The 26,515-nt window shown below is 42.0% G+C and overlaps 1 protein-coding gene across 1 annotated transcript; it reads right to left on the reverse strand.

Moving 5' to 3' along the window:
* Positions 1–1,043: 1,043 nt before the first annotated feature.
* Positions 1,044–25,074, reverse strand: rem2 (RAS (RAD and GEM)-like GTP binding 2). The gene is made up of 5 exons (XM_044033017.1): positions 24,403–25,074; positions 21,826–22,159; positions 19,731–19,804; positions 10,911–11,088; positions 1,044–2,955 (listed from the first exon to the last, which is right to left on the reverse strand). The coding sequence occupies exons 1-5, from the start codon at positions 24,412–24,414 to the stop codon at positions 2,633–2,635; spliced, it is 921 nt and encodes a 306-aa protein (XP_043888952.1). The 5' UTR covers positions 24,415–25,074; the 3' UTR covers positions 1,044–2,632.
* Positions 25,075–26,515: the final 1,441 nt, after the last annotated feature.

Below are 26,515 nucleotides of genomic sequence, written 5' to 3' on the forward strand. Positions count from 1 at the left end.
AACCGTCTCCCTCCATCTATCTCTCTCCTCAACCACGCCGTCTTTTTGCCACTTTGCTTCGCTCTGAAGAGACCTCCCATCCAACCCACTCCAGATAGTTAGTGTACCAGTGCCAGAACATAAAGAATTGCAGCCATCTCATGTAATCTCATGTAATCTCATGTAATCTCACGTGATTCTCACGTGATTCTCACGTGAACTCCTGCTTTTCACACACCTGCGTCAATAAAGGTGGCAGTTTCATGGTGCGGTGTGTTAAGTGAGTGACATTTTCAGTGGATTTACACATATATATGTGTTTATGTATATATATATATATATATATACATATATATATACATATATATATATGTATAGATAACCCAACATGTATCTATACCCCCCAGGTTTTTTGTTTATCCTTTAACGCTTGCTCTTTGTGTGAACGGTTGGGTTTCTCTTCTCTACACCACTGTAAGGTCGCGTGTTGTTATTGTGCGACGTGAGTTGAAGTGATGCATTGTTGTGATTTGGAGGAAAACAAATAAAACTTCATTTCATTGGATCACTGCAACATCCTGGGGGGGGCGGGGGAATAATGTCATTTCCTCAGTTTTATGTGCAGTTATTCATTACTGCAAGAATTCACGCTCAATAAAGTCAAAAAATAAAAGATAACAGCAGCACAATCTGCTGGAAACTGTATTTATATTCTCATTATTGAGTAGATAATGTGACGACGGAACACTCAGAAACTCATGTTCGGCCTGAATCTTGAAGTCACGCAGTTTATATTTCTTGCTCGAGGATCCTATTCTTCCCAGATCTATTTTCAGCCTGAGATTTTGTTATAGCCACAAAGTGATGATGCTGCATCTTAACGCCGCTCACTCTTACACGGAACAAGTTCCCCCCCCAAGACGCCACCGCGGTGTCAGTCTGTCTAGAAGACCTGTGACTCATCTGATGACCCGTCCCGGTATCCTGCTGCTCGAAATAGCTGTAATGAGACATTTATTTTATTTTAAATACATAAAAAGAAGAGAGAATATGCACGCGGCTCATTCAGGAAGTCAAACAAAAACGCATTTATTGTCAGTGCATCGTAGACAGTGACAAACGTGTCGACGCCATGCTGGATGAAATGAGATGTTTCCAGAACATTCCCACACAAGTCAGTCAAGTCAACACACAGAACAAGGTCGGCAGGTAGAAAGAAAATGAAAACACCTTCTTCTCCTTTTTTTTCTCCCGTTTGTCCTGCGGGTGTTTCAGAAATAGTCCAGTCCGGTCTTATTCGTTTACTTCCTGTCGCTCCACCTCCTGCAGTAAAGGGTTCTTTGCGCCGACCATTCATTGTAAAAAAAAAAAAAGAAGAAGAAGAAGAAGAAGGAGGAGAAATTCCTGGTGTATAAAACACATCTTCAAGTCAGTACGGGGAAAACAAAAAGTGGATGCAGTGTGAGGATGGTATGTGCAGAGAGAGGGGGAGCGTTTCCAGACATAAAGGGATTTGCTTTTGATGGCAATGCTAGAGACACTAGCTAGATTGTGCATTAGCTATTGGCCACTGAGGTACAGTCAATCCAGTATCATGTAATTGTAAAACCTACAGGATGATCACTTAAATCTCTCTACGTGACATGCTAGAAAAACAGGCTCTACGATACGTTTACATCAGATTGCTATCCGTCTATACGAACTCAGTGCGTGCTACTTGGGTGTGTGTTTATTTGTGGACTCCTCCCTCTCACTCCACCCGCCGATTCACCCCATCGCTTAATCCGTTTCCCTCCTCAATCCAGGAGACTTTGTTTCTGCAAAATGGCTTTCACTGATTCATGTTAGGCTACATCCATACAACTGCATCTATAATGAGCGAGGATTTCTGTTTTATGAGACCTCAAGGTGAAGTTTTCTGACCCGAGCTTTTTTGTTCAGAACCTAGTCTGAGTCTGAGTTATCATCATCGTCTCATGTGCAGAGTACAAATACATTTAATAAAAATTTGTACCACAAAAAAGCATTTTTTCAGGAATTGGTATCAAAGTCCAAATATTGATATTGAATTTTTTTTCAATCAATTATTCAACCCTTCAAAAAAAGGGGCCGTCGTTCATCATGGAGAAGAATAAACGTTTACTGTTTCACGTTCATTCCTGAAATCTGTGCTTACATTGTGAAACTTTACTTATCTGGGCTCCAAAATGCCAGGATAGTGTGGATAGGAGGCATGTCTGGTGCTAAATCACATGTTTTTGTCACACAGACTGTGGATGTGGAAGTGGAAGTGGGCCTAGTCTCCCGTTTTGCTGGAGGAATCCCACCTGGAAGAAAAATGATATTGATTATATTGGTGACTCCGCTCGTCTGTGGGAAAATGTGCCTAATAAACACATTTACGTTCCAATTTTCGAGGAACATAGATGATGACACACAGCGAATGATGAGTGAACTCCAGTGTGATTGACAGCGGGTGTCGTCCCAAGTTGTGTGGATGTAGCCTTATGTAGCCTCCCTTTTTGCTCTTCCCTTCTATCCTCAATGATACCCTCGTCCCCTCTTTCATCTTTCAGCTCCCTACCCTATACCTTTCAATCTGGTGTGTGTGTGTGTGTGTGTGTGTGTGTGTGTGTGTGTGTAAGTAGGCGTGTCACATTGCACTGAGGTCATGGCAAGAGCGAGACTTCTGACGTAGGATCTTGCTGCCTCTGTGCCGGCTCATCTCCCGGTAGCGTCCTCGATCCCTGTCTCGGCAGTACGAGCGCGGCACCAGCCCTGCCAGGAAGCGCTTGGCCCGGCTGGTCAGGCTCTCCCTGCGGCCCGACCCGGGGTCCCCGTCGGTCCAGCCGGGGCCGACACAGTCACCCCTCGCAGAGCGAACGGCCGCCTCCAGTAGCTCGTTGGTGCCGTGCTCCAGGGAGGCTGAGAGCTCCAGGTAGATACCGTCGAACATCATCGCGCTGGACTGGGCCTCTGGTGAGGAGAGGAGAAGGATTTGTCACAATTCAAGTAATTGAGGCTTCACTCACACACACACACACACATGCTGGCAGCTGCAAATGACAATTAGAGGCCGTAGTATTAAACGTTAGATTAGATAATGAAACCAGTAAACCATCCAGTGCATGGCTGCCATGCTTTTGGAAACTCTGATAAACTGTTAAGTGTTGCTTTGTCACTCCTTATGCACCAAATGGAGACAAACTGATGCAATTTACAGCACTGCCTTATTAACCAGGACTGCGAGAGAGAGAGAGAGAGGTTGTCATCACGGGACGTGCAATATCCAGAATTGTGATGTAGTATTCAAACTATACGGAAAATCAGTAATCATTTGTTTACAAATTGTGGATTAGGTGGATTTTGCCAAACTATTATTATATTATTAACTCCGTCCACAGACGATGGACGATTGAAAAGTCAATAAAGTGAGAGTGAGTGAAAAAGCAACAGCTTGTTTGTCAATAGATTTGTCTCCATGTCTCCGTTCTGGCGATTACTGGAAAAAGGGAATTCATCAAACCACGTTTGCTAAATGACATGAGGTCTTTTACGGTCAACAAAATCTACAGATCATTTCCCGTTCACCGTTTCAGTTTAAAGTAGACGTGACCTCATACCCAGGAACGGTATATCAGTCCGACACGGGTCAAATTCACTGTATCAGATATCGGAAAAAGAAAAACAAGTAGCACTCCGTGCAATCCTTTAGCCTTAAATATCACGTTAATGTTTCAGTAAGCAAGGTCTGTAAAGAGAGATGAGAGAAAACAAATCCTTTTGCAAACTCGTTTCACCCAGAGAGACAGAGAAATAATGAATGTCAGGATGGGGTTAATGTCGTCAATAGCCGAGTTGTATGAGCTCAAATCTCTGGGCTGCAGCTCCTCTCAGTGTGACTGTGCCCGGATAAGAGCAGGTGACTAAGCGTGTTGTTGAAAAGACTCAGTGTCTCAGCTAAAAGCGCCTGATTGTCGCTGGTCAAACAAGCCGCTATGATAAGGAAAGCTGACAGATACACATCACTCGCCAGCACACATACTGAAGGTTTGTGCTCAGAGTCGGTGTCTGGAAGCGTCATGAGCAGCTGCGTGCACAGAAACCTCTTACTGTGATTCATAGCAACTCTATAAAACCTGAACTGCATGAACCTGAAACAACGTTTTTTTTTCTCCTTCAGTGAATTAGATTTGGGGGAAATAATTTCGCGGACACAAAATCCCTCGTTTAAACTCATAAACTCAACATGATTTACTTTTTTGATCCTGCCTACTGTTGCTTTATATAAAATATCCTTTATCAAATGCTATGGATCTATGAAATGTGAGTGATTGGCGTTGAGTTAACACAGAAAAACACTGATGTTACACAGGTAAACCTCGCTGAACAAGGTTTGATCTGGGTGCAATAATCCTCCCACAGAGCAGCTGTCAACCGACAACAGTGTCACCTCAAAGTGGACGAGGAACGAGTGGGAGGAAAAAGACAAATCCCAAATCAGATCAACGCATTTAATCCTAATCCCTCCATCAGATGATTGAATTGAATCAAGTCTATACAACAAAGAATGTTTGGGGAAAAGGAGAAGGAGAGAGGAAGGTTAGTGATACTTTATGTTTATAAAATGGATCAATCAGAGAGCTGATGTAAATTCCATCAATTTATAATTTGAAGAGATTTTTTTTTCTAATTATAATTGTTAATGTCTTTCTTCACTGAAAAATGAATGGAAAATTGGTTTTATTGAAACAAATCAAACTGAAAACACATTAAATGTTCACATTTAACATTTAAATCCAACTACAATGTCCAATTCTCTATTCACCAAGTATACGCACGGTGCAGTGTTTGTTGTTGGATGATTTTTCGGATGAAAATCATGAAACAAAACAAAGGAAACAGCACAAGAAATCTTTGTATGACGTCCACATGTTTTGCATCGCATACATTGATGATGTGGATATAACAATGTTTGATTCACTTTGCAGCCATCGAGATCAACATACGAGTAAAGACACGGAGCTGCTTCAAAACAGGGAGGAAAACAGGGGGATAGAAAACAAGGAGAGGGAGAGGAGCAGAAGTGTAGGGGAAACCAGGAGAACAGGCAAGGAGAGGAAAGGAGATGAGGCAGGAGGAGCTTAATAAGAGGAGAGGAATCAAGGGCTGAATCATACTAAAAGAAGAGGGAGGAGATGGATGCACAGAAAGAACGTCGACTAAGCAAACGGAGCCAGAGTGCACATTGTTCAAGGACCTGAGGAGCAGCGACAGAGCGCCACAGCTGTATTAACCGAATGATCAATATGTTCCCCGTGTGACAGCGAGTGTATCACTGTACATGTTAATGAGTGAGACAGAGATGTAGCTGGGGATAAAAGTGTCATAGTACATGCCATAAATAGACTTTACGACTTCAGCACTGTGAGCCGCGCCGGCTCCCCGCTCCTTCTTTAAGGAGGATGTTAGCGAGCTGAGCAGGTCGGTCAGCTCCCTCTGTCGGGCTCACATATCTCAGAGAAAGAGAGACAACGCAGGAACATCCGTGTCAGGCGCCCCGGGAACAAGGATGAAATATTTCCATGGCCCTGACCACACTTTGATGCTCCCGTGTGTCGTTATAAAGGGAGAAAAATGTGCTGAGCAAAGGCCTCGCTCATTACTCGCTCCTCACCTCCCCCCACTCATGTTATGAGGCACAACCCATGGCAGAAAACAAGTCGACAGCCGATGCACACAAACGTTTAACCCACAGGATCCTCTCTCTAATCCCAAATCTAACTGTATATACAACATGTGTTAGTGCATTGTCACTTTTACACGTGTTTCTACAGCAGTCCATGCCAACAAACCAGCCAAAGAGCACATTTTGTGTTTGTTTTTTTAAAACAGATGCTCCTCATGCTTTCTGGCATGCGATGGCCACCATAGTTCCCTGACACACTGGAGAAAGGGAGTGGTAAGTGAAGGAGTCCATAAATGAACGGACTAAACGTTCTAACATTAGCAGTGTATGAAGTACAGTGTGACCACTAGAGGGCAAATAAACTCAAACTGTCCTTGTGTTGACAAAAAGATTCCAGCTTTACATGGAGCAAGCACACAGTGACATGATGGATGGATGTTTGTCTCTGTACATTGGTTCCTGTGACCTGACCTGTCCAGGGATTACTCTGCCTCTCGCACAATGTCAGCTGGGATTGGTTGCAGCTCCCCCCTTGACCTTCAGCGTTATGGATGGATGGATGATGTCATGTTATTGGCTCTTTTTCCATGTCTCCACCAACTAAAGGCAAGATAGTCTAAAATAAAGAGCTAAAGTCCAAAAATACAATCGTTAGAAATAATTAGGGCTGCTTGTCAAATCACGATTCTGGAGGCGTCAAAATGGGAGTTGAGACTCTTATGGGTGACGTCACAGCCGGTTCTTTTGTGAGGAAGGATCCTGAAGGAGTGAAAGCTCTGCTTCTTTCAAGGACAACACACACACGCGCACACATTCATCTCCACACACTGCTCTATACATTTGTCCTTGTCTTCTCTCGTCACTGCTGCTCATCACATCCCTCTTATCACAGACCTGAGAATGAACCTGCCTCAAGAAAATTGGAAAGACGCGAGAGGGCTCGTCTGTACATTCTCTGTGTCTGTGTGCACGCATGTCGAGTCCAAACGCACATACAGTCAGTATAGTAACAGCGGCGTCCCGTAAGAGGGAGATAACTCAACACAGTTGTGATCTGGGGAAAGAAAAAAAAAGAAAAACAACACAACAGAAGCACAGTTGGAGCTGAGGGACAGAGCAGAGATGGAAGTAACCCTCCAGAGGATAAGATAAGAGAGGAGAAGAAAATGTTTACAGCTGCAGAAAAAAAGTTGCCCTCATGTTAATGATGTGAGACTATCAGAAAATAAACATTTGCTTTGGGATGAACGTTTGAATTCAAATGTATACACCAAATATACCAGCGGGTCCCCCTGACAAAAACATTTGTGTTATTATTCTTTCTCCAAACCATGGGAAACAAAACATTTGGTCACTCTGCACAGAAAACGTGCTCAAATGTGATTCATTAATCTTTTGGTGTAAGTTATAGGCAACTGGACTAGCTTGAGTAAGTCAAGTCCGGTTGGCAGTAGCTAACCCAAGAAGATTACTATGGCCTGGACGACCTTTAGCATCTTTTTAAAGAAAAATTCTGAAAAGGAGCTTCACAATGAGGAGAAACCTCCTCGTCCTATGCCCTTCCTACTGGAGTTACCCAAGGCTCAGTACCGGGGCCCATTCTCTTTGCCATTTACGGTAATCATTCGCTAGCATGGTTTTGCTTCACCACTTCTATGCTGATGATACCCATCTTTATCTCTCACTTCTGTTAGACAGTTCCAAAGTCTTGTCTTGTCTTGTCTTGTCTTGCAGACATACAGTAGCTACACTGCCGAAGGAACACAACCCTCGGCTAAACCTCTCGAGAAGTGAGGTCTTGCGCAACCAAGCATTCTCCCTCTCACACAACCTCAGCATCAAAAACCACCTGTTCTTTCATTACCACAAACAAGGCTGGAAAGAAACGTGGGTATCATGCTGGATACGCGACCATCCTTCTCTGACCATAGTGAAACTGTCACTTCACACTGTAACTTGAGAAACTTTAGCTCAGCTTGACTCAGAATGTCACCCAACTCTAGGCACAGGCCGCAGTTATCTGCCCCACTCTATCTTCAAGAAACCATTGAAATCTCTTCTGTTTCTAGAACCTTCTCCCCGATATCTCTTAACATCGCTCACTATTTAACCCTAACTTGACTTGAGCACTTTCTACTCCTGCACATTCCTTCTATCTCACACTTATGACTTATTTTCCTTCTGACAGTCTCTCATTGTGCTGTAACTCTATTGGATATTCTGACTGTACAGTATTGCAGTTTTTCATGAATATTTCCTATTCACTATTGCGCTGTAACCTCAACATGTTGATTGCTTGTACGTCGCTTTGAATAAAAGCCTCCGTTTACCAATTATAATGAAAATGTGCAATCCACAATCTTATCCTCACAAAGAGATAAACACAGCCACAGTCATAAACAGGGGATGGATATAAACAACCTCATTTCTTCATATTAGCTAATAGCACCATAAGCAGTTAAATTGTAATCATGTTGATACGCATGTTTACACACACACACACACACATAAATGTCAACATATGGTCTAATGACAAGGCTGCATAAACCATACATACAAGTTCAAATCTAGGTCGCATGTCGCTGCACTGCACCAGTTCTAATTCCAGACATGCTTCATAATAATTCACTCATAGTGTCCAGTTGAATTATAACCTGCCTGAGGTCTCTGTGTGTTTGGGTTTCATCTTCAATTGTTGTTTCGTGCCACGCCAAAAGGTAAACAAAATCAAAATCTACAAAACTTGCTGTTTAACAGCCATCGTTACCAGAGTGAAGTGAGCGATCGAGTGATTATTTTGTTTTAGACGCAAATATATTCTTTTTTTTTTTTGGACGATTAAACTTGATGGAATAAGGATTTCTTGACATGAATAATTCCCGGAATTAAATCAAAAATAAATCTCATGTACATTTTATTTAACTTGTACATAAATAATCGACCGCATTAACTATTCATCCCAATAATTATTTATTTAGAGCAACTCTGAATGTGGAGATCTCCATTCTGATTTCTTGTTTATTCCGAGTTATAATAATGTGGTTTAATTTGGACCTGGAAATCCATACTTCCACCCCGCCATTGAGTCTGATGTGTGATAAGTTGGCTGCTAACATGATAACTGGATGATGAACACAATGCAAGCCACTGGTGAATTTGGCTGTTTGCAGGGGAACAGTTCTGTTATTTTGTCGTGATATAAAGTAGCAGTAAATGTGCAGCAGTCACAACATGAGACCGCTTTTTCTTTTCTTTTTGTTCACTAAAACGAGCCCAATTTCACAAATTCAATACGATTTTAAACATTTGGAGTAGTTTTTGCTCAGGTGTGTTTATATAGATCAGATTGCCTATAGGTTGTGCTGAAAAAAAGAGAATATAAGACTCTGTAGTGCACATTCTTATACATTCTGTATGTACTCTGTATGTTTACTTCTTTTTAGTAATACATCTTTTTTAGTAAATTAAATACAATAAAATAAATCCTAATTATTTGCTCTAATATTCAAGGAGGTATAATGTTAAAACAATAACAAATGATTCAATTTTCTTCACATAAGAACTTTCAAAACAGGGCGCGTATGTCTGAATATTGTAAACGGCGGCAACATTGATTTCGCCGATCAAAGCAAATTGCCCCAAGAGGACCGTTTAATGGATGCCATGCGGGCTTATAGAAATATTTATGGGGGGGAAAAAATACCGGTGTAGAGTGATGGATGAGAATAGAGCAAAAACAAAACAAAAAAACAGGAGTAAATGGAAGAGAGAGATGAGTGATTGCACAAAGCACACGACCATTGTTCTCTTGGGGAGAATGTCAACATTTGTTTGTGTCTCCGTTAAATACACATTCGCATTTTGAGCACGTAGCTACTCTTCTCCATTATAACCGAGAAGAAAACACATCAATAGCCAGCAGATTACAAGAAATTTTCCCCTTGGAGAGTTCCTTGAAAGGCATATAACTGAGGTATCAAGAGAGAGCATTTCAAATCTTCCTTGTGTTTTTCATTTCTTGCATCAGTCACCCAGCAGCCTGTTATGTGTTCATCATTTCTAGCCTGAGCAGAAACCATGTCCTAAACCCTGCTCCCCTTCTGCAGTTATTGTTGTATTGCCTGTCAGGCTGTCAGTTCTCCCATGGCACAGAAGCCAGTATATGATTTCAAGGGTGACGGCTTTAAATGCTTAGCGGTAGTGGTTGAAACACTGGGTTTTTGACATCAGTCAAAAGCAGTCAAAAGTGAAATGTTCAATTCCATCGTGCCCCGCGAGACAATGCATTAAAGCAACATTGTACGACCTTTTGTTGGACATTGCCTGAGTCTTTTTTAACTGACTTCAATTCAGCATTACTCTGAAACCGACTGAGTCTCTGGTTTTCCTTCCCACTCTCCAAACATACATAGTACGAGGACCGAGGTTTGGGAATGAAAGACCTGATTTTCATGGTGCTTTATGGAAAGACACTTTATATTAAGACATACGATGACCTTGATATATTAGCAGTAAACACTGATAGCAATGGTGCAACCTTTATATTCACAAAATAACATTTGTTTTAGAAATTGTGTTGGCGTTTTGGCCACTGATCCAATACCACAGCTCAAACCATGTTGACACACGGGTTGCCAGCCGTTACTCAAACACAGCAGTTTCAGCTATGCATCGAAATTGCCAAAAGGTCACGAAACGTAAAAAAAAACCTCGCTGATACCCTCTCTAAAAAGTGTTAAAATAAAGACAGCTGAAAGTGGAAAAAGGCTGCTCAGAGCACTTTCACTTGCTGTCTTATTACCATGTATCCTTATGAACACTGCTCATCATTATAACATAACAGTAAATGACTGTAACCCAAAGGTCTACAGCGTCTGCGACATATGCACGTGAGTGAATCTCACAATCCTGACATCGAAATAAAACAATCATTTTCTGGTATCTGGTTTTAAAATGATTCATAATTGACACACGTGTCTTTCACAATGGTGGTCTATGGAGATGTGCTTTCCTGACTGCAGGACTTTTTTTTTTAACGCGGAACGGCAAGCGGCCACCGAGGTAAACTGACAGCGAGGCTAATTGCCGTTTCTGTATTGAGTCCTCTTAGTGCGTTCACGAGAGAAATCAAGAACAACCACCTGTGTCCAGTTACAGTAGCTGAGCTTGATGTGTGCAGAGTCAGTTACCTGTGGGTCTGAGAGGTTTTCATTAGAGACCAGCTTGCCTCCCTCTTACATACCCTCTGAGCTGATTTCACGGGAGCGAACTAGGTCACTCTTGTTGCCCACCAGGATGATTGGTGTTTGTGGCTGGGACTCCCTGAGGAGGAGGCGGAGCTGGGCGGTGCGGTGGAAACTTCGCCTGTCAGTCACCGAGAAGACCAGGATACACACATCACACTGCAAAGTGGACAAGTCCTGGGGACAGAAACACACACACACACACACACAGCCATTAATAAATGAACACCTCGAAGGCACGGACCACTAAAGCAGACTCACAGGAGAGATCCAGTGACAAGTGAATAGGTGTGGAATGTCAGGGAGCTGTGACACATCGCACAAGAATCGTTTTATGTCATCCACAAGCTGGCAATTATACCTTGCATGTGAAATTTAAAACATCCCTCTTCAAGTCCCTGCTCTGCTGTGAGGGAACGTAGCCAATGAGGACATTAATGCCAATGCCGGGCAGGCAGCACTTAAGTTTTTATCACTGTCCCACGAGAGGACACTAAGCAGGCCGGGCTCAAGTTAACTGTATGCACACCGCGCTTCACTTTGAATATCCTGACCCTTTTAACAGTGACCACCAACACCCCGTTGGGAATCCCTGTCACAGAAGCTCATTTTGCGCGAGTGGCTTCAGCAAAACCCAGCAGCGTGCAACAGCCTGGGACCATCATTGTCCTCACTCACAGTCTCGTTTCCTTTTTTTTTTTATTCATGTTTAAAAAAAAGAAAGAAAAAAAGCTGAATGGAAAAACATCTTGAAATATCGCATACAATTCAGGGAGATGGAAAGTTGGTGTATCCATAAAAGGAAAATGCAAATAGGTGCTATGGAAACATTAGCGAATAAAGAATAACGTCACTCCAGCATCCACTCATGAGCAAAACATTCCTAAACTTAGTGCAAAAACCAAATATTACTACAATAATAGATGGGAAGCTACGGAACCCCGGACATGACATGGTAAAAAAAATAAATGTCCGGGGCTCCGTAGGAAGCAGCAACGAAAGCTCAATTTTATTGACATCATCAAGTTGTGCCTTGTCTTCTATACATTTGTTTTACAGACTTTAAAAAAACAATTAACACAATTTTAAAGGTGTTGCCCATATAGACAAACCCTTAACTTTTGGCTCAGGAATGGCAGATTACTGTGGAACAAAGACTCTCTGGTACAGTAATAACTCAACTGTACTCTAATTGCCCAGTACAAGCAGACAAAACACAGCCGACCTAACAACGAGCTGTTAACCAAATAGTTATTTAAAATGAGTGAAATTTTTTGTAACCCCCAAAGGAATGCACGTGTCAGTTTAATGTCAGATTAACATGTAAACCGAGAGTTTTGAAGGTGATCAGTGTATCAATAATGTGTTTACAGTCAAAAACTGTCAAAATAATATATTCTCACTGCTTTCAAATGCCCAAAAAAACATCCTAGAAATATCCAGGAGTATTTTCACGCTCTGTCTGAGGAGGTCATATCTGCTTGAGCCAGTGCTGCAATAATTCTACAAAATAAGTATTTCTGCGATACAGAATTTCTTCAAATAATCCACCTGGAAGAAGTTTGATGTTTTCGAGAACCTTCCAAGATTCCCCTGGTTTCGGTTAGTGTGGAGTTAATAAAGTTGCTTCAGGCTGTGAGGTTGAAAGGGTTAGAATAACAGTTTTAGTCTCTAATGTCGAGTATTTTTCTCCCAAAGACGACATTTTTCCAGTATTGTGGGAAAATGCTGGAATCTGGCGTCTTTTCTCTTGACTTTATTGGAGACAACCTCAGACCGTGTTGGTAAAATGTCATTTGCAGGCTGGCTGTGGCTTTAAATATCCATCTTTCAATTTTGTGTTGTTTCAAAAACATAATTTGGGATCCACTGAACTGCAAAAACAACCAAGATATAGTTCAACTAAAAATAGGACACTGAGGTCATAAATAGTGGTGAGTGAATCAATATAAAACATGTTATTTCCACCAGATAACCTAATCTGTCTTTTAGGCTTAGACTGCGTAATGTCTGTCTGCCTGTGTGTGTCTGTGTGTGTGTGAGTGAGAGAGACAGAGTGTGTGTGCTCAAGGTATTACTCATGTCGTGGGGACCTAAATCTGTCTTGTCACTTGTCTTATGGGGACAAAAAGCATCATTTTAATTATTACATTTTAAGTCATGCATACATGAAGGGTTAGGTCAGTAGTTTAAGTTAAGTTTAAAGTAAGTCTCCATGAATGTAAGTCAATGTAACGTCCTCTGAAGTCACAGTGTGTGTGTGTGTGTGTGTGGGGGGTGCATGGACGACCTTGCCCCACATCCGCAGGCTAAATTCGTGCCCTTAAGAGAGTTTCAGACGCCTGAAAAAAAATTCTCCTCTTCTCACACGACCAAGTGCTATGAGACCAGAGCCCAGACTAGGAAATTCACGGGAAAGTGCCTTGGCACTGGAGGTTTGTCGGCGCTCAGGGGAAAACAAGAGGGAGAAGGAGAAACGAGGAGACGAGCCAATGGCACGGAAACACAAGTCCACCACCTGTCACGGTCCGACTGAGGGACCGAGGAAGCAAGGAAACAACAGCAAGAAGGAGAGACCTAATCTCTCTAAGCGAAGGAGAACACAGAGTGGACATCGATTAGCAGTGTGATGGAACGCTCTGACCAAGTAAATACGCCTCTTTATTGAAATGAGCTAGAACAACCCAACACAGTGCCAACTGTGTGTGTGTGTGTGTGTGTGTGTGTGTGTGTGTGTGTCTCCAGATTAAGCAGCTCTCTGTCTCACAGAGCGGCCATCTGTCAATACCTACTCTTCCCATACAAACACACAAACACAAAAGCAAGGCTCACATATACTCAACAAATCACCAAGCATTCAGGAAAAATATTCATTAAATCATCAGCGTACATAAGTATTCATCCTGCTGATTGGGCCATTTACTCTGTAATTATGGGGTTTCTGTGAAAATGTCACTTCCTGAGCGTTACGCACATGCAGCATTCTGTCCATTTACCTAAGCGTAGAGCTCATCTTATTTAATATTAATTAACTGTGACGAATAATCATATTTCATTTATGGGATGGACTTTTTTGTGTGTCCGAGACAAAAGCCTTGAATATCAATATCAGTTCAATAGTCCCAAAACAATTCAGCCATTAAGAACACATTTGTGCAACACACATTTACAGCATGGTGCCTATGTTTAGTGAAGCAGTTATGGAACACATTGGATTTAGCTTTTTTCCAGCCATTTTTGCCATTACAGGACCAAAACCGATGCCGGGTATCGAATCTAAGGGAAAATTGCTTCAGACGCCATCGCTATAATGTCTCCGTTTGTTGCCCCGTCATTTCTAACAGTCTAATGTTTCGCGGTCTAACTGATTCTCAAACCACGAGGGCTGAAATAAAAATTGAGGCAGTGAGAGTAACAAATAAGTATAAGTAAAAAGCATTTGCACCAGGAGAAAGAAAAATCTCTCTGCTTTAAATATATCTTCATTACTTCTGAGCTGCAGGGTCTGTTGCTTGGCTGAAAAATGGGGCCATATTACAGATGCATGTGTAATAGAGGCTTCACAGCTTCCCTTCTATCTGAATTCAGTCAAATCCAGGTGAACCATTTCAAGGCGCCACACAACATGGCTCACAACAATACCATCCTGTTGTGTGCGAAGACAGAGACGGGGGTCAAAGGCCAGGCGATTCCCCCCCTCTTTCTTGCACAGTTAAGACAAGCACATTCAATAAGTCAGGATAGAAAGCACGGTGTGCAGAGACGTGACTTGGCGCGGGCTTTTTGTGCAGCCCTGACCTGGAACGCTGCCTTCAATATCCCGCTAAACTGGAATGAACTTGAACGCTTCACAACGCCTTTTAATATGCACAGAGATGGCATACATTATGCAGACGTGTGCACACACACACACACACACACACACGGAGTACATTAAGATGCACTCAAAAACACAGTCCAACACCAGCATGCTAGAGCTGGCACTACATCAGTAACACGAGGACAATGAATCACTTAGTGGAAATCATTTGCATAACATGCTAAGGCTGTGCAAGCACCAGGACTATTTAGAAAAGGCAGAAAACACAGCATAAGGCCTCTTTATTGAGTGTCTGTGTGCTTGTTTGTCTTAATATTTCCCTCACAAAGCTCCCGCTGCTTGGAAAACGCATCCTGAACTATTGCACTAAACCGGCTGCCACATTATTTCCTTTGCAGCATGAGATGCATGAGCAAAGCAGCTTAAGGCCTTTACTGTACATGGTAACGTGAGGTCAAACATATCCCCACCTGCTTGTGCACTGCAAACATACACAGATAAATACATGTCATGCTACCGTTTTCTTTTATTAAATCAAAAGCAAACACATGCAATCTGAGCACATCTGCCACTCTGAATCATGTCCTGTGTGGCTGCCTGTCAGAGAGCAGCAGATCAATATAGATGCATGGGTGATAAATGAAAGGATTGGCAGAAAGACAGAGAAAAAGAAAGAAAAAAAGAAGGAAGGAAGGAAGGAAGGAAGGGAGGATCTCCTTGCTCTGTAGCTAAGTCAAAATCTGATAAGTGGATGAAGCTTAGTGCAGAATGCTGACTTAGTGAGTTTGTTCTTTCTCGACTTTGTGCTGCACAATGACAACATTTCCCTAAGGAAATGTATCACAGAGTCCATCTGGCCTGCACTGGCTAAACGTGCTCTTACGCACATGCTCACTTCTGCAAGCCATGACCGCCAATGTCCACATCACACACACAGGGGAGTGTCCCTGCATGACCCACATTCAAGCTTTAGTACGACAGCATGCAGGGATTCTGCCCCGCTGAAGCATCCCATTAGCAAATCCATGAATCTTTGGCATACCAGGAATGCTGTCAGGGGGTCGAATGTTGACCTTTTGTGCAGGACAGAACGGGATGTTGCTCATTGTCTTATTGGTTCAAAATATTTGTGATCATAGTATTAAAGTAAAAAGTTTATTAACCTATGAGCAAACATGGTCCCACAGCGTATGAATTTTAACACACCTCGGACGCTTGATCATAACTATTTTGTCTATGGTGAGACTAAACAATTTAACTTTTCATTCATTCATTCATTGTCTATAACAGGCTTGTCCAAAGTCAATTATGGACACGTTTGGACACCCCTGGTCTACCACTTTATCCTCAACATAAGGGTCCCAGATGACATAGGGCAAAAGGTGAGGGACACGTCGCCTGTCCATGGCAGGGCCAACTATTTTCAACTATGCAATTATTTTCATAATCGATTCATCTGTTGATTATTTTCTCGATTAATCGATTAATCAATTAATTGTTTGGTCCATAAAATATCAGAAAATCGAGTGTTCGTCAAACCTGGAAATGATGATGTTCTCAGATGTCTTGTTTTGTCCATAAACCAAAATGATTGACTTTTAATGATTTCTTTGTTATCCAGAGCAAAGAAATGAAGAAAATATTCACATTTAAAAGCTTAAACAATCGGAAATCCTGTTTCAATCATGAAAAAAAGCTTCAAACTGATTAAAACCAGCTTTTTTCCAGAAAATGTAATATTTCTTCCACAATATTAAAGCTTCCCCTCTGTGCTTCACCTGACCTCGAAAGCAATATTCAAAACTATGATAGGATGAACTGCCTCTATGTTCTACATTCAGGGGAAATAAAGGTTCCAGTCAAACACAACCTGCCCCTGCATGAGAGGAAATGATTGCCCTTACCATCGGCAGCGCTACCACTGATGTCATCATGGGCCAACGAGGCCTATGGACTGTCGTCATCAAACACGCATGCATGTATTTACAAAAATAACCGAGATTGAAAGAAACAAAACTGCATTAAGTACAAGAGATGATATGGATTAAGGCAACAAACAAAATGACTCCTTCAAGGCTGTAACAGAAAAATGCCCAAGGAAGAAACTCCAGACACACCATCAGAATGAGTCTCTGTTCCAATAACCACACAGTGGGACAATGTTTTTTCTTTCCTCCTAATCGAGCGAAAGAACGCGGTCAAGCAGAAATTATCTCCTTCCAAATTACACCCTGCAACTTTTTTTTTTCCCCTAATTTGCTCCGGCAAATTAAATGATCCATTCCTCTGCAGCAGCTTCTCTCACTGCATGCTGAGAATAATACACACAGAGAACCACTGGCCTACATTTCTCCAGCCCTCAGGCTGCACCTTTGCAATTTTTTCCCCTTTATAAATATTTAAATCTCAAGTTATCAAAAAGTAATGGAAACTCTTAGACCGACTCGAGCTAAGAACACAGTCAGACATGCATTAGTGCAGAGGCTGAGACATACAAACACACTTCAGACCTGGAAGGCCTTTTGTGACCTCCATCTCATCTCAACACCCCAGTTTTTTGTTTTTTTGGCGCTGCATGGCATCACAGACACGGTCGGTCTAAAGGCGCAAAAGGACGTGAACCAGCAAGGTCAAGTTTGCCTGTGTTTCTATTTTTATCACACCGATGACTTATTTAAACCGTCCAGCCCCTGTGACATCAGAACACGCTCACAACATTCCAGCATCTGGCAGATCACGTGAGTCTTGTTCTTGTGTTTTACACGTTTGACAAAAGGGCAGTGGTGGACGTACACATAAATGCTCCCTTACACACAGTTTGTTGCAGTGCAGTTGGGAAAATGTCACCAACTTTTAGACTTTAGCGATCACGAGTCGAGCCCGGGGAAACAAAATCACTTAACTGAACAATCACTGAGTGTGAATGTAACAGTTTTTCATCTTTTTTGGCAGTTTGCATTACAAGAAGGGGAAAGATGAGGTGCTGATGATGGCTGCTCCAGCATAATCCTATGCATGAGTGAGTGATTAAGTCAGTCCTGTATACGTGATTGTGTGTGTGTGTGTGTGTGTGTGTTGCTATGGTAACATAGTGTAGGTTTGGATGCCCCACGGAGAACACTGGCAGCTTGCTGCAAGGCCAGAAGCTCTGCCTCTTGGGACCGGGAGGGATGACAGTTAAAGCTGTGCCAGTTAAAGGCCATGAGACGTGTGTTAGGCAGCTGGACCACATCTGTCTCACAGTGTGAGTGAAACACTGTGTGCTTACAAGGACTGAAGGATTCTTTTTTTTTTTTTTGCAATTATTATTAGTTTCTAAGAATGATTTTATACAGAGATATTTTATAAAAAATGGTTCAAGGTTGTGTTTAGGTTAAGGTTAGGCATGGACTCATTATGGTTAAGGTCAAAGTGTGTGTATATATATATATGTATATAAATAAGTGTATATATGTATACACATATACATATATATATACATATACACTTATTTATACACATAAAAAAATATATAGATATATAAATATATATAAATAAGTCTTCCATCTACGAGCATGACCACAAGAACATGAATTAGCAGATGATTTGGGAAGCTGTCCAGTGCCTTCCCTGCACTGCTGCCGGCCCTGGAGTTATTCCAAGCCTCCCGTCGTCCTGCATCTGTTGCCCCAGTCTTAATGGCCGGCCTTGTATTAACAAGTGCAGAATACCAAATGTAATTAACTCTTGGTGAGATTTAACCACAGCAGCAAAGGGCAACTGGAGTGAGGCGATTAAGAGCCACATAAAAAAAGAAAACAAGTGTGTAAATGGACAGTGATATTTGGAGATGATGACAGCTGCAGGAAGCAAGGGCACGGCATTGGAGGTGAGAAACAGTATAACTAGAGAATAATTAGAGGATAACAGGAAAAAGTAGAAAAGTGAAGATGTGAGTTTAACTTCCTGTGGACTTCCCCAGAGCTAAATATTGCATGAATAATTTAACCAGAGGAAAGTCCCTGAGGCCTGAGTTGACATCTGGAATGGGATGCATTAGGTATAAGCCACAACTAATTAAAAGTGCTCTACCATTTCAGCATTATTAGTAATAAGTGTCATGCTTTTTCATTTCACATCATATCGTCAGTGACAGTGATTTTCCTGCTCAAAAATGTGTTTGTTTTAGTCGAAAAATGTTCTGATGCTATTTTAGTCCTCAATAAATAATTTGTGCCACACATTTGACACCATTTAATTTTCAAGGACAGGACAGAGAGGACAGTGATTTTCACTTTTGCCAATGACAGAACTTCACAGCACAGTGACTCCTGCAGCATCCCCAGTTCTCTGGGGATGCTGCAACGTATTTGTCCATCTCACAAAATGAACAACGCATGCTTTTAATCTCCAAAGCATTTAAAATTTAAGTGTCAGTGTTTGTTTATCTTGTCACTTGGTCGTGACACAGACCCCCAGCACCAGTTGGAAATGCCATTGATGTATTTGGAGAGCTTTAGCTGTTTGCAGAGTGGAGGGGACTTCACTTCTTCTTGTTTCCCTTACAAAGAACTTCTTCAAGAAGATTAGGGTTCCACATTCAGGCAAACTGGTTGTCAAAAGATCTGTTTATTCAGTTGAACAAATGGTTCAAAAATGCACCTGGAGAGTTCTACCAAAAAAAACACCAAAAAAAAGGAGAAGGTTCCTATAGCTGGAGTAAAAAGTTCTTGAAGAAGTTCTTCGGAGGGAAACAACAAGAAGTCCCCTCCACTCTGCCCCATCCGACTTCCTGGCTCCAAATACACTGAAAACCACCAAACTACATGAGCCCTTGGTGTGTGCCCTCTTGTTTGCAGTTTGTTTGTTGTTAGCCGTCTCTTCTCATCTTCTAATTGGATGGAGATAAATCGCCATTTACAACATCTGTTTCCCAGGCTGAACATGCCGTCAAACCACACATGGAGATAGTGTGAGGTAAACATTCCGAAATCATTCACTCATTCAGTCACTAACTCACCTGTTTCCAGTTGTCGAAAATGACGACTTTGCTGTCCTCGTCGTCGACTGTCACTGTGCACTCGTAGCCCTCACCTGCAAGAGAGTAACGCACATCAGTTCCACGGCGAACACTAGTATGACACTCCCGGTAAATCCCAGGGGTGTGCATTAAAAATCTGATCTCAAATCCAGCCTGGACATGTTGACAGCCGATGGGTCTTAATGATGTCCTCATCCGACTCCTTTTGTGGCCAAGTGACGTTTTAAAAATTGAGCTGAAAACCAGCAGGATGTTGCACGTCGGAGTGACTCAAAATTATCTACAGTGTCCATGCTCACGCTAATGAAAGAATGTCATCTAATAAAAACTTACTGATGGCTTTTTAATAGCTTCTGGACAACAATGGAGCTCTGAAGGACAGAGGGTTAAGATATATCTTTGACACAGCCAGTTCTTGTTAATCAAATCAATACATTGTTCATTGTATATAATAATGAACTATTCTAGTTATATTTCATATTAAAATTGAAAAGAAAATGAACAGTTCAAAAAACAGAACTTTCTTTGATGAACCATGCACTTTGTATTTCATCCCAACAAACTACCTGTAATTGCATGGCAGCACAGATAGTCGATTTAACATGTCTATTTTAAGGTACGAGTGTGCCATATCTCCTGTGGTTAATCCTCTACTGTCTCTTACTGCTAATTAAATGGTGGAGACGTATTGATTGGTGAGAGCTGTTCCAGTCAGGGGGCCGATGTGAGGCCAGAGCATTCATTCACAACTAAGATCAGTTAAACACACGATGAATTGCGTTGTTTATTTTGATGTGAAGCTCATTGACCGATGATGTTATCTAAATTTACCACCAGCACGCAAAACACATTCAAGCTACTTGGACTAAATGGGCTTTCGGTCCATTTACGACGCCCGTAGTGCGGTACATGGACACATGTAAATACTGTACGCTGCGATTCGGAGGCGTCACAAGGGCATAGTGACACTGACATGTTGATTGGTGAGCTGGAAGGTTTGACGAGCAGAGCTGATTATCTCTAGTGATTGTGGAGTTCTGGTTTCTGATTGGATAAAGTGTTGAGAGACTGAGAGAACCATGTCACTGGGCAAACACAGTTGTCTGTCAGACGTCACTGAGAGAGCAGTTGTTTGTATACACCAGCAGCGCAGGGGTGGACGGTGACAAGAAGCGTTTATCTCACTAAATGCTGCTTTTTAACAGTACAACTAACTTTTGGGAATACTTTGTGTTTTCAGACATACTCAAAACTGCTTGTAGCTGTCTCACTTTAGTGAGTTAAAATCTCTTGGACATGTTATGTACCACTGTTCCAATCAATTTAGATAAATGTCAGACTGACTGCACATTGATTTTGGAAATATGACTCATGGGATACGGTCTCAAGAAATGTGCTATTCAATTTTGGTTTGAGGAGAAGAAAAATGCAATTATTCATGATAATAATCACGACAAAGCATATTGTCCCAGTCTGAGTATGTAGCAAAAGTCAGAAACAGGTTAATCTAAAAACATTACCATTACCTGCCTTTTGTATCTTATGTGTCAAACCAATTAGATATATGCCAAAAATATTGTTTTACCTTTGGACTCCGCAATTTCAACCTATTAATGTATTCATATAATAATATGTATTCACAAATAAGCTCCATCTGTGCAGTTGGCATACAGATAATGAAGCTTTGCATCAGTTCATGCGGGACATGGTAGTCAAACACCACAGACGTAATCAACTGACAGCCAGATGACCACAGTCTATCAGTCATGTTCCAATCATAGCCACTCTCACACTGAGGCAGTGCATTGAACGATTCCTCACTAATTTCTTGCTCTACCAATGCTGCCTCACACCGCTGCCACTGGCACAGCTTTGCCAACAGCACCCCAACCTCCACCTGTCCAGATCAGTGTCTAATAGGCTCTTCTTCCCTGCTTGGCCAATCCAGGGAGCATCTGAAAACAGTCTTACTGTATATTATATATTGTTGCCAAAAACGGTTTAATTATGACTAGTGTTCCTATACATTGAGATTTATTTTGACACAAAAACACACCGTCTGTGCTATAACCACCTGCTAGCGTCTCAGAGTCTACAGAGAGGGATCTGTCCGACTGCCCGGCCAAAGACAACGCCAGCGATGACTTGCCAACACCGTTCTGTCCCAAAAGTACTATTCTCAATGCGCCGCCACGGCTATGGTACGCCGGCTGGGTGGCAGCCAACTGGCCGAAAGAGTCATCCCGAGCCACAGCTGTGTCACTGATAGGCAACATAGCAGGCTCCTCCAAGCCCGGGATCCAATCGCAGTCGTCAGATACGGCCTCTTCCCTCCGCAGCTGGTGTTTGACAGGCAGAGGTGTGCTTCCTCGCCGGAGGGGAGGTGCCGTGGTGAGAAACATACTGTACTGGAATGAAATGAACACAGTAAGAACAGAGATGTATAAATAGGTCCAAAAAGGTCAATGGGCAGCACTTCGTAATAGTCTAACGGGCCTAATTAAGCTGCAACAGCATCTATCACGGTACATGTGAGTAATCACTGGAAAATGTGTGTCTCTGCATGTGTGTGTAAAGAGAAAAGGTGGTGATAATAATGAAGGTGAGACAGTTAAGGGGCGGCGCGGTGAGAACGGCGCCGATAAGGACGGAGTGTGTCAAAGGGAAACCCGTAAGAGACGGGAGGGAAACGTGGCGGGGAGCGAGATGACGGAGACGTGGCAGGAGGAGCTGCTGAAAGAATGACACAAGATAACACAATCCTAACACACAGTGGGTTGACACAGAGCAAGACAGGAGAGGGGGAACAAGGGGGAGGCAGAAGAGGCAGGGCTACAAAAATTCATTAGTGTGTGTGTGTGTGTGTGTGTGTGTGTGTGTGTGTGTGCAGGAGCCACAGTTTGTCAACCATAGACAATCCTCATCAATATTAATATAGCAATTAATCTAGCTCCAGTGACACCCCTGTGGCCCAGCATCTGCCTGGAAAAGCTAAGTACAGTATTGGCACTTAATTAAAGGGGATTGACACAATAACAGGAACATATTAGGGGAAAAAAAAACCCGCACTCCATTTAGGCACAAACACAAAGGAAAGAAAGCCTCATAAATTACAATGATCGGAATCGATGCTATTTGTAAACATCACAAACATGTGAACACCAAACCCTGTATTACAGAAACACAAGGAAGACTAGCTGGGAGAGGTAGTGTATAGTATAATTTAGTTTATTGCAGTGTAGTGTACTATAGTACAGTATAGTAGTGTATGTAAAGTATAGCATAATATAGTATAGCTCTATATGTTATCAGGACAGTTTAGCATATCATAAAGGTGTGGCTGTTTGTGACACAGTTATGTAGGTCAGCTGCTCTCTCTCCACACATGCACGTGCACACACACACACACAGACAGACAGACAGACAGAGAGAGACTAAAAAAGCTCAATTAAGTTAATTGAACGAGCTAATCAATTAAGCATGGCCTTTATTGTCAGTGGTGCTCATGGGAGCCATACAAGCAGAAACAGGAAACTCTGAGCTGGTGTGTCAGGGGTTAATCTCTTTCTCTTGCCAGGCGGCTGTGGAGAGAGAAACTGGGGCAAACAACAGATCATAATACAAAATTAATACTACGGGCGGTGTTTTTATTCTCCCGTCTCCACGACCAAATCATAATGACTGCTGCTTCTTACAAGACACTCGTCTCTGGTGAACATAAGACTCCTGCAGACCGTGTTCACTGCAAGGCGGATTTAAATTCAAGTACTGGAATAGTCTGTGCATACAGGTATTTGAAATAATTAATGTAGGAGGAATAGTATGGTTCACACACACACACACACAGAAGCTATTCTTCTGAAGACACTGCACTGTCTTCCATTCGTTTGGATAGTTTGAACAGAGCGTTATCCCTAACCTAAACCTCACCACATTTCAAGCTTAGCCCTGAACTTAAGCAGCTCTATAGAATTGATATTGTGCCTCATTAAAACCAGGTTTTGGTCCCTATGAGGACTACTGCTTCTGACAGGGTGAGTGTGAGAGTCTATAGCCTAGACATGTCAATTTAATACCTTTAACAACTACCCAGTAATCCCAGACTAATCATTTTTACGAAAACAGCACAAACAATGCAGCAGAAACTAACAAGTAGTTGATGTGTGTATTGTTTGTGTTTTGTCCATTATAATGTCACAAATTAATGAATGAGTAAATAAAAAAATTACTTCATTGACTAATTCAGTACAAGTCATGGATTCAGGTCAATTCATAGTAATTTGTGACATTGTACTTTTCTTTTCTTTCTTTTTTTCCCCACTACAAAGTCACTATTGAGTAGCACAGATTAGCAGATTATTATTAGATCTCCCCAGAGTAAAAATGAAACACGCTTAAAATTCTTAACTGGATTCCCTCACACAGAAACTGTGTGTGAGAGAACTCGTGGAGACCAGCCAGAACCTGGTCCTAATCAGGCAGGACCTCATTTCTGAGGAAGTGGGTTAAGTTCAGGGCTAAGATTTGAATTGTGGTTAGGTTAAGATGAGGCATTTACTGGTTATGGTTAAGGGGTGGAGCTTTGTTTAGGTTGCACAAAATGAAGGGAGGGGTAATTCAGTGTATATGGTGTGTGTGTGTGTCTTCTTACCTGGTCAGCCATGGTTATCAATAAATCTTCTCTATATGGAATAAGTGATGTAGTGTGCAACCCTCCTGTGTTGCCCCCGGTTCAAGTCATCAGTGCAAGCTGCAGGCGCCGCTTCATCATTATCTTCATCACATTCACAGCGGCGGAAGGAAGCGGCGCACAAACATTTCATTTAACATGATGTTCTTCTTCCTCTTCCTCTCTTTCTTCGTCTTACTCCGGCACGTAAAACCCACCCAGTGTTGACTTGGAAGCGGAGGCGCGGTCGGCGCATGGACAACTGAGAAAGGTGCTGTTGGGAGGGAGCAGTGGGGATAAAGAGGTGACACCTGCGTCTCCGTTTGGAATAAAAGCCCACTTCCTATAGGGCGAAGGAGGAGGACAGAGAGCCATCAGCACACCACATCTTCTCTTGTCCTTTTGTTGTGCCATCCGCCAGCAGCGACTGCGCTTGCCCCCATACATCCAGTTAATACCTGGATCTTTCTTACTCCACTCCTCCTACTCCTCCTCTTACTCACTCCCTCTCTCTCTCTCTCTCTCTCCAACAAAGTGTGTAGCGTGTGGAAAGGGAGCGCGTCCTTGAGTGAGCGTGGAGTGATGATGATGGTGGTGAAACAGTGCTTCCTTACTTCCTTCTGCTCACATGTACAGGTTTCTTCAAATACTGTACAGTATGTGCCTTTGTCAGACACCGGCTTTGGATATGTTTTTTTTCCCCCCCAGGCGCATCGTTTCCAGGTTTTACGGTAGAGAACAATGTTTGAAGGGTCGTTGTGTAGTGAAGTCACCGCCAGAGGGAGGCAGAGGGGCGTCTCATGTATGTTTAAAAAAAAAAAGGATTGTAGGAGAATTGTAGGATCCATTGTTTTTGGAGGTGGATCCAGGGCAGCTTGACCATTCCTTTATTATTTTTTAATTGGAACGTGTCGCCCCTTTTAGCTCTGTTTACATAGCATAAATTACGTTACTAAGCACATCATACAGCCAATCTTTTAGGAATTATTCCATTGTCATTTCACATTGCTTGATTAAATAATGATTGTATTGCGTTCATTAGTTGTCTTTGTCAACAATGTAAGCGTGTGTGTTTGCTGAATAAATAAAGGCATTTGCATGGAAAATGTGTCACACCACACAACCATCAAGTTCATTAGTCGATACAAAGTGCCTCTGTGTTATCAGCAAAACTAATTGGTTTAGTTAATACAAAACCTGTTGACCTGACAACACCTCAGCTCCTGATCATGTTTGTCAAATATGTGAGAAACGAAATCAGCTGTCCATAACATGTTAAGGTCGACCGTCACATCCCAGAATTTATTAACCTTTACAGGTTGCTGTAGTGCCATATTTCTACAGCTGCCAGAAGGGACACGTGAGCCAGAGTGTGCATTGTGTATTTTGAATCAAATGCTTATTACACACAAGGAATAATGGCATGATTTCAGGTACCCAAAGGCCACCATTGTTCCTTGTGCATGGGAAAATTCTCTGTCTGTCACCATCTGCAGTCTCACCATTATATGGAACTAATTCTTACACAATGTTCCCTTTAATGGAAAGCAATATGACATCAAAGACATGTTTTGTAGAGTTTCAAGCTCCTTTATTATGATTTAAATCAGGTAAGTTACTGATTTAAATAAGTTATGTTAAACTGGAAACAGAAAATACATATTTTAAAATATATTAAATACATTTTAATATAAATTAAATAAAGTTTCATATACAAATACAGTGGTAATTAGCAGTTCTGAGTTACCAGGTCTGCCGTGCGAGTGTGCTGGTTGGGCTAAAGGCTCTTCAGTAGCTTTAGGAATAACACTGATTCTCCCTGTGGGATTTTAATGCTGTTAATTGAAGACTTTAAATGCTATAGTGGTAATTGTTATTCTTACAGTCACACTCAAATCAAAACCTCTCCCAAATGCTGATCCAGAGGAGTCCTTTCTTTAAACTACCTCCTGAATCCCTTGCAGAAGTTCTGAGTTGCCCGATTTCACTTTTTTTTTTTCATTTTGCACACACACCAGATTTTTAGAAATCACAGTGAATAGAAATGGGATGGATCCTCCCAATGAACCAGTTGAGCGTGACATATTTTAAGCTT

The sequence above is a fragment of the Solea senegalensis genome, linkage group LG1 (assembly GCF_019176455.1).
Source record: "Solea senegalensis isolate Sse05_10M linkage group LG1, IFAPA_SoseM_1, whole genome shotgun sequence".
In the NCBI taxonomy this organism is placed as follows: domain Eukaryota; kingdom Metazoa; phylum Chordata; class Actinopteri; order Pleuronectiformes; family Soleidae; genus Solea; species Solea senegalensis.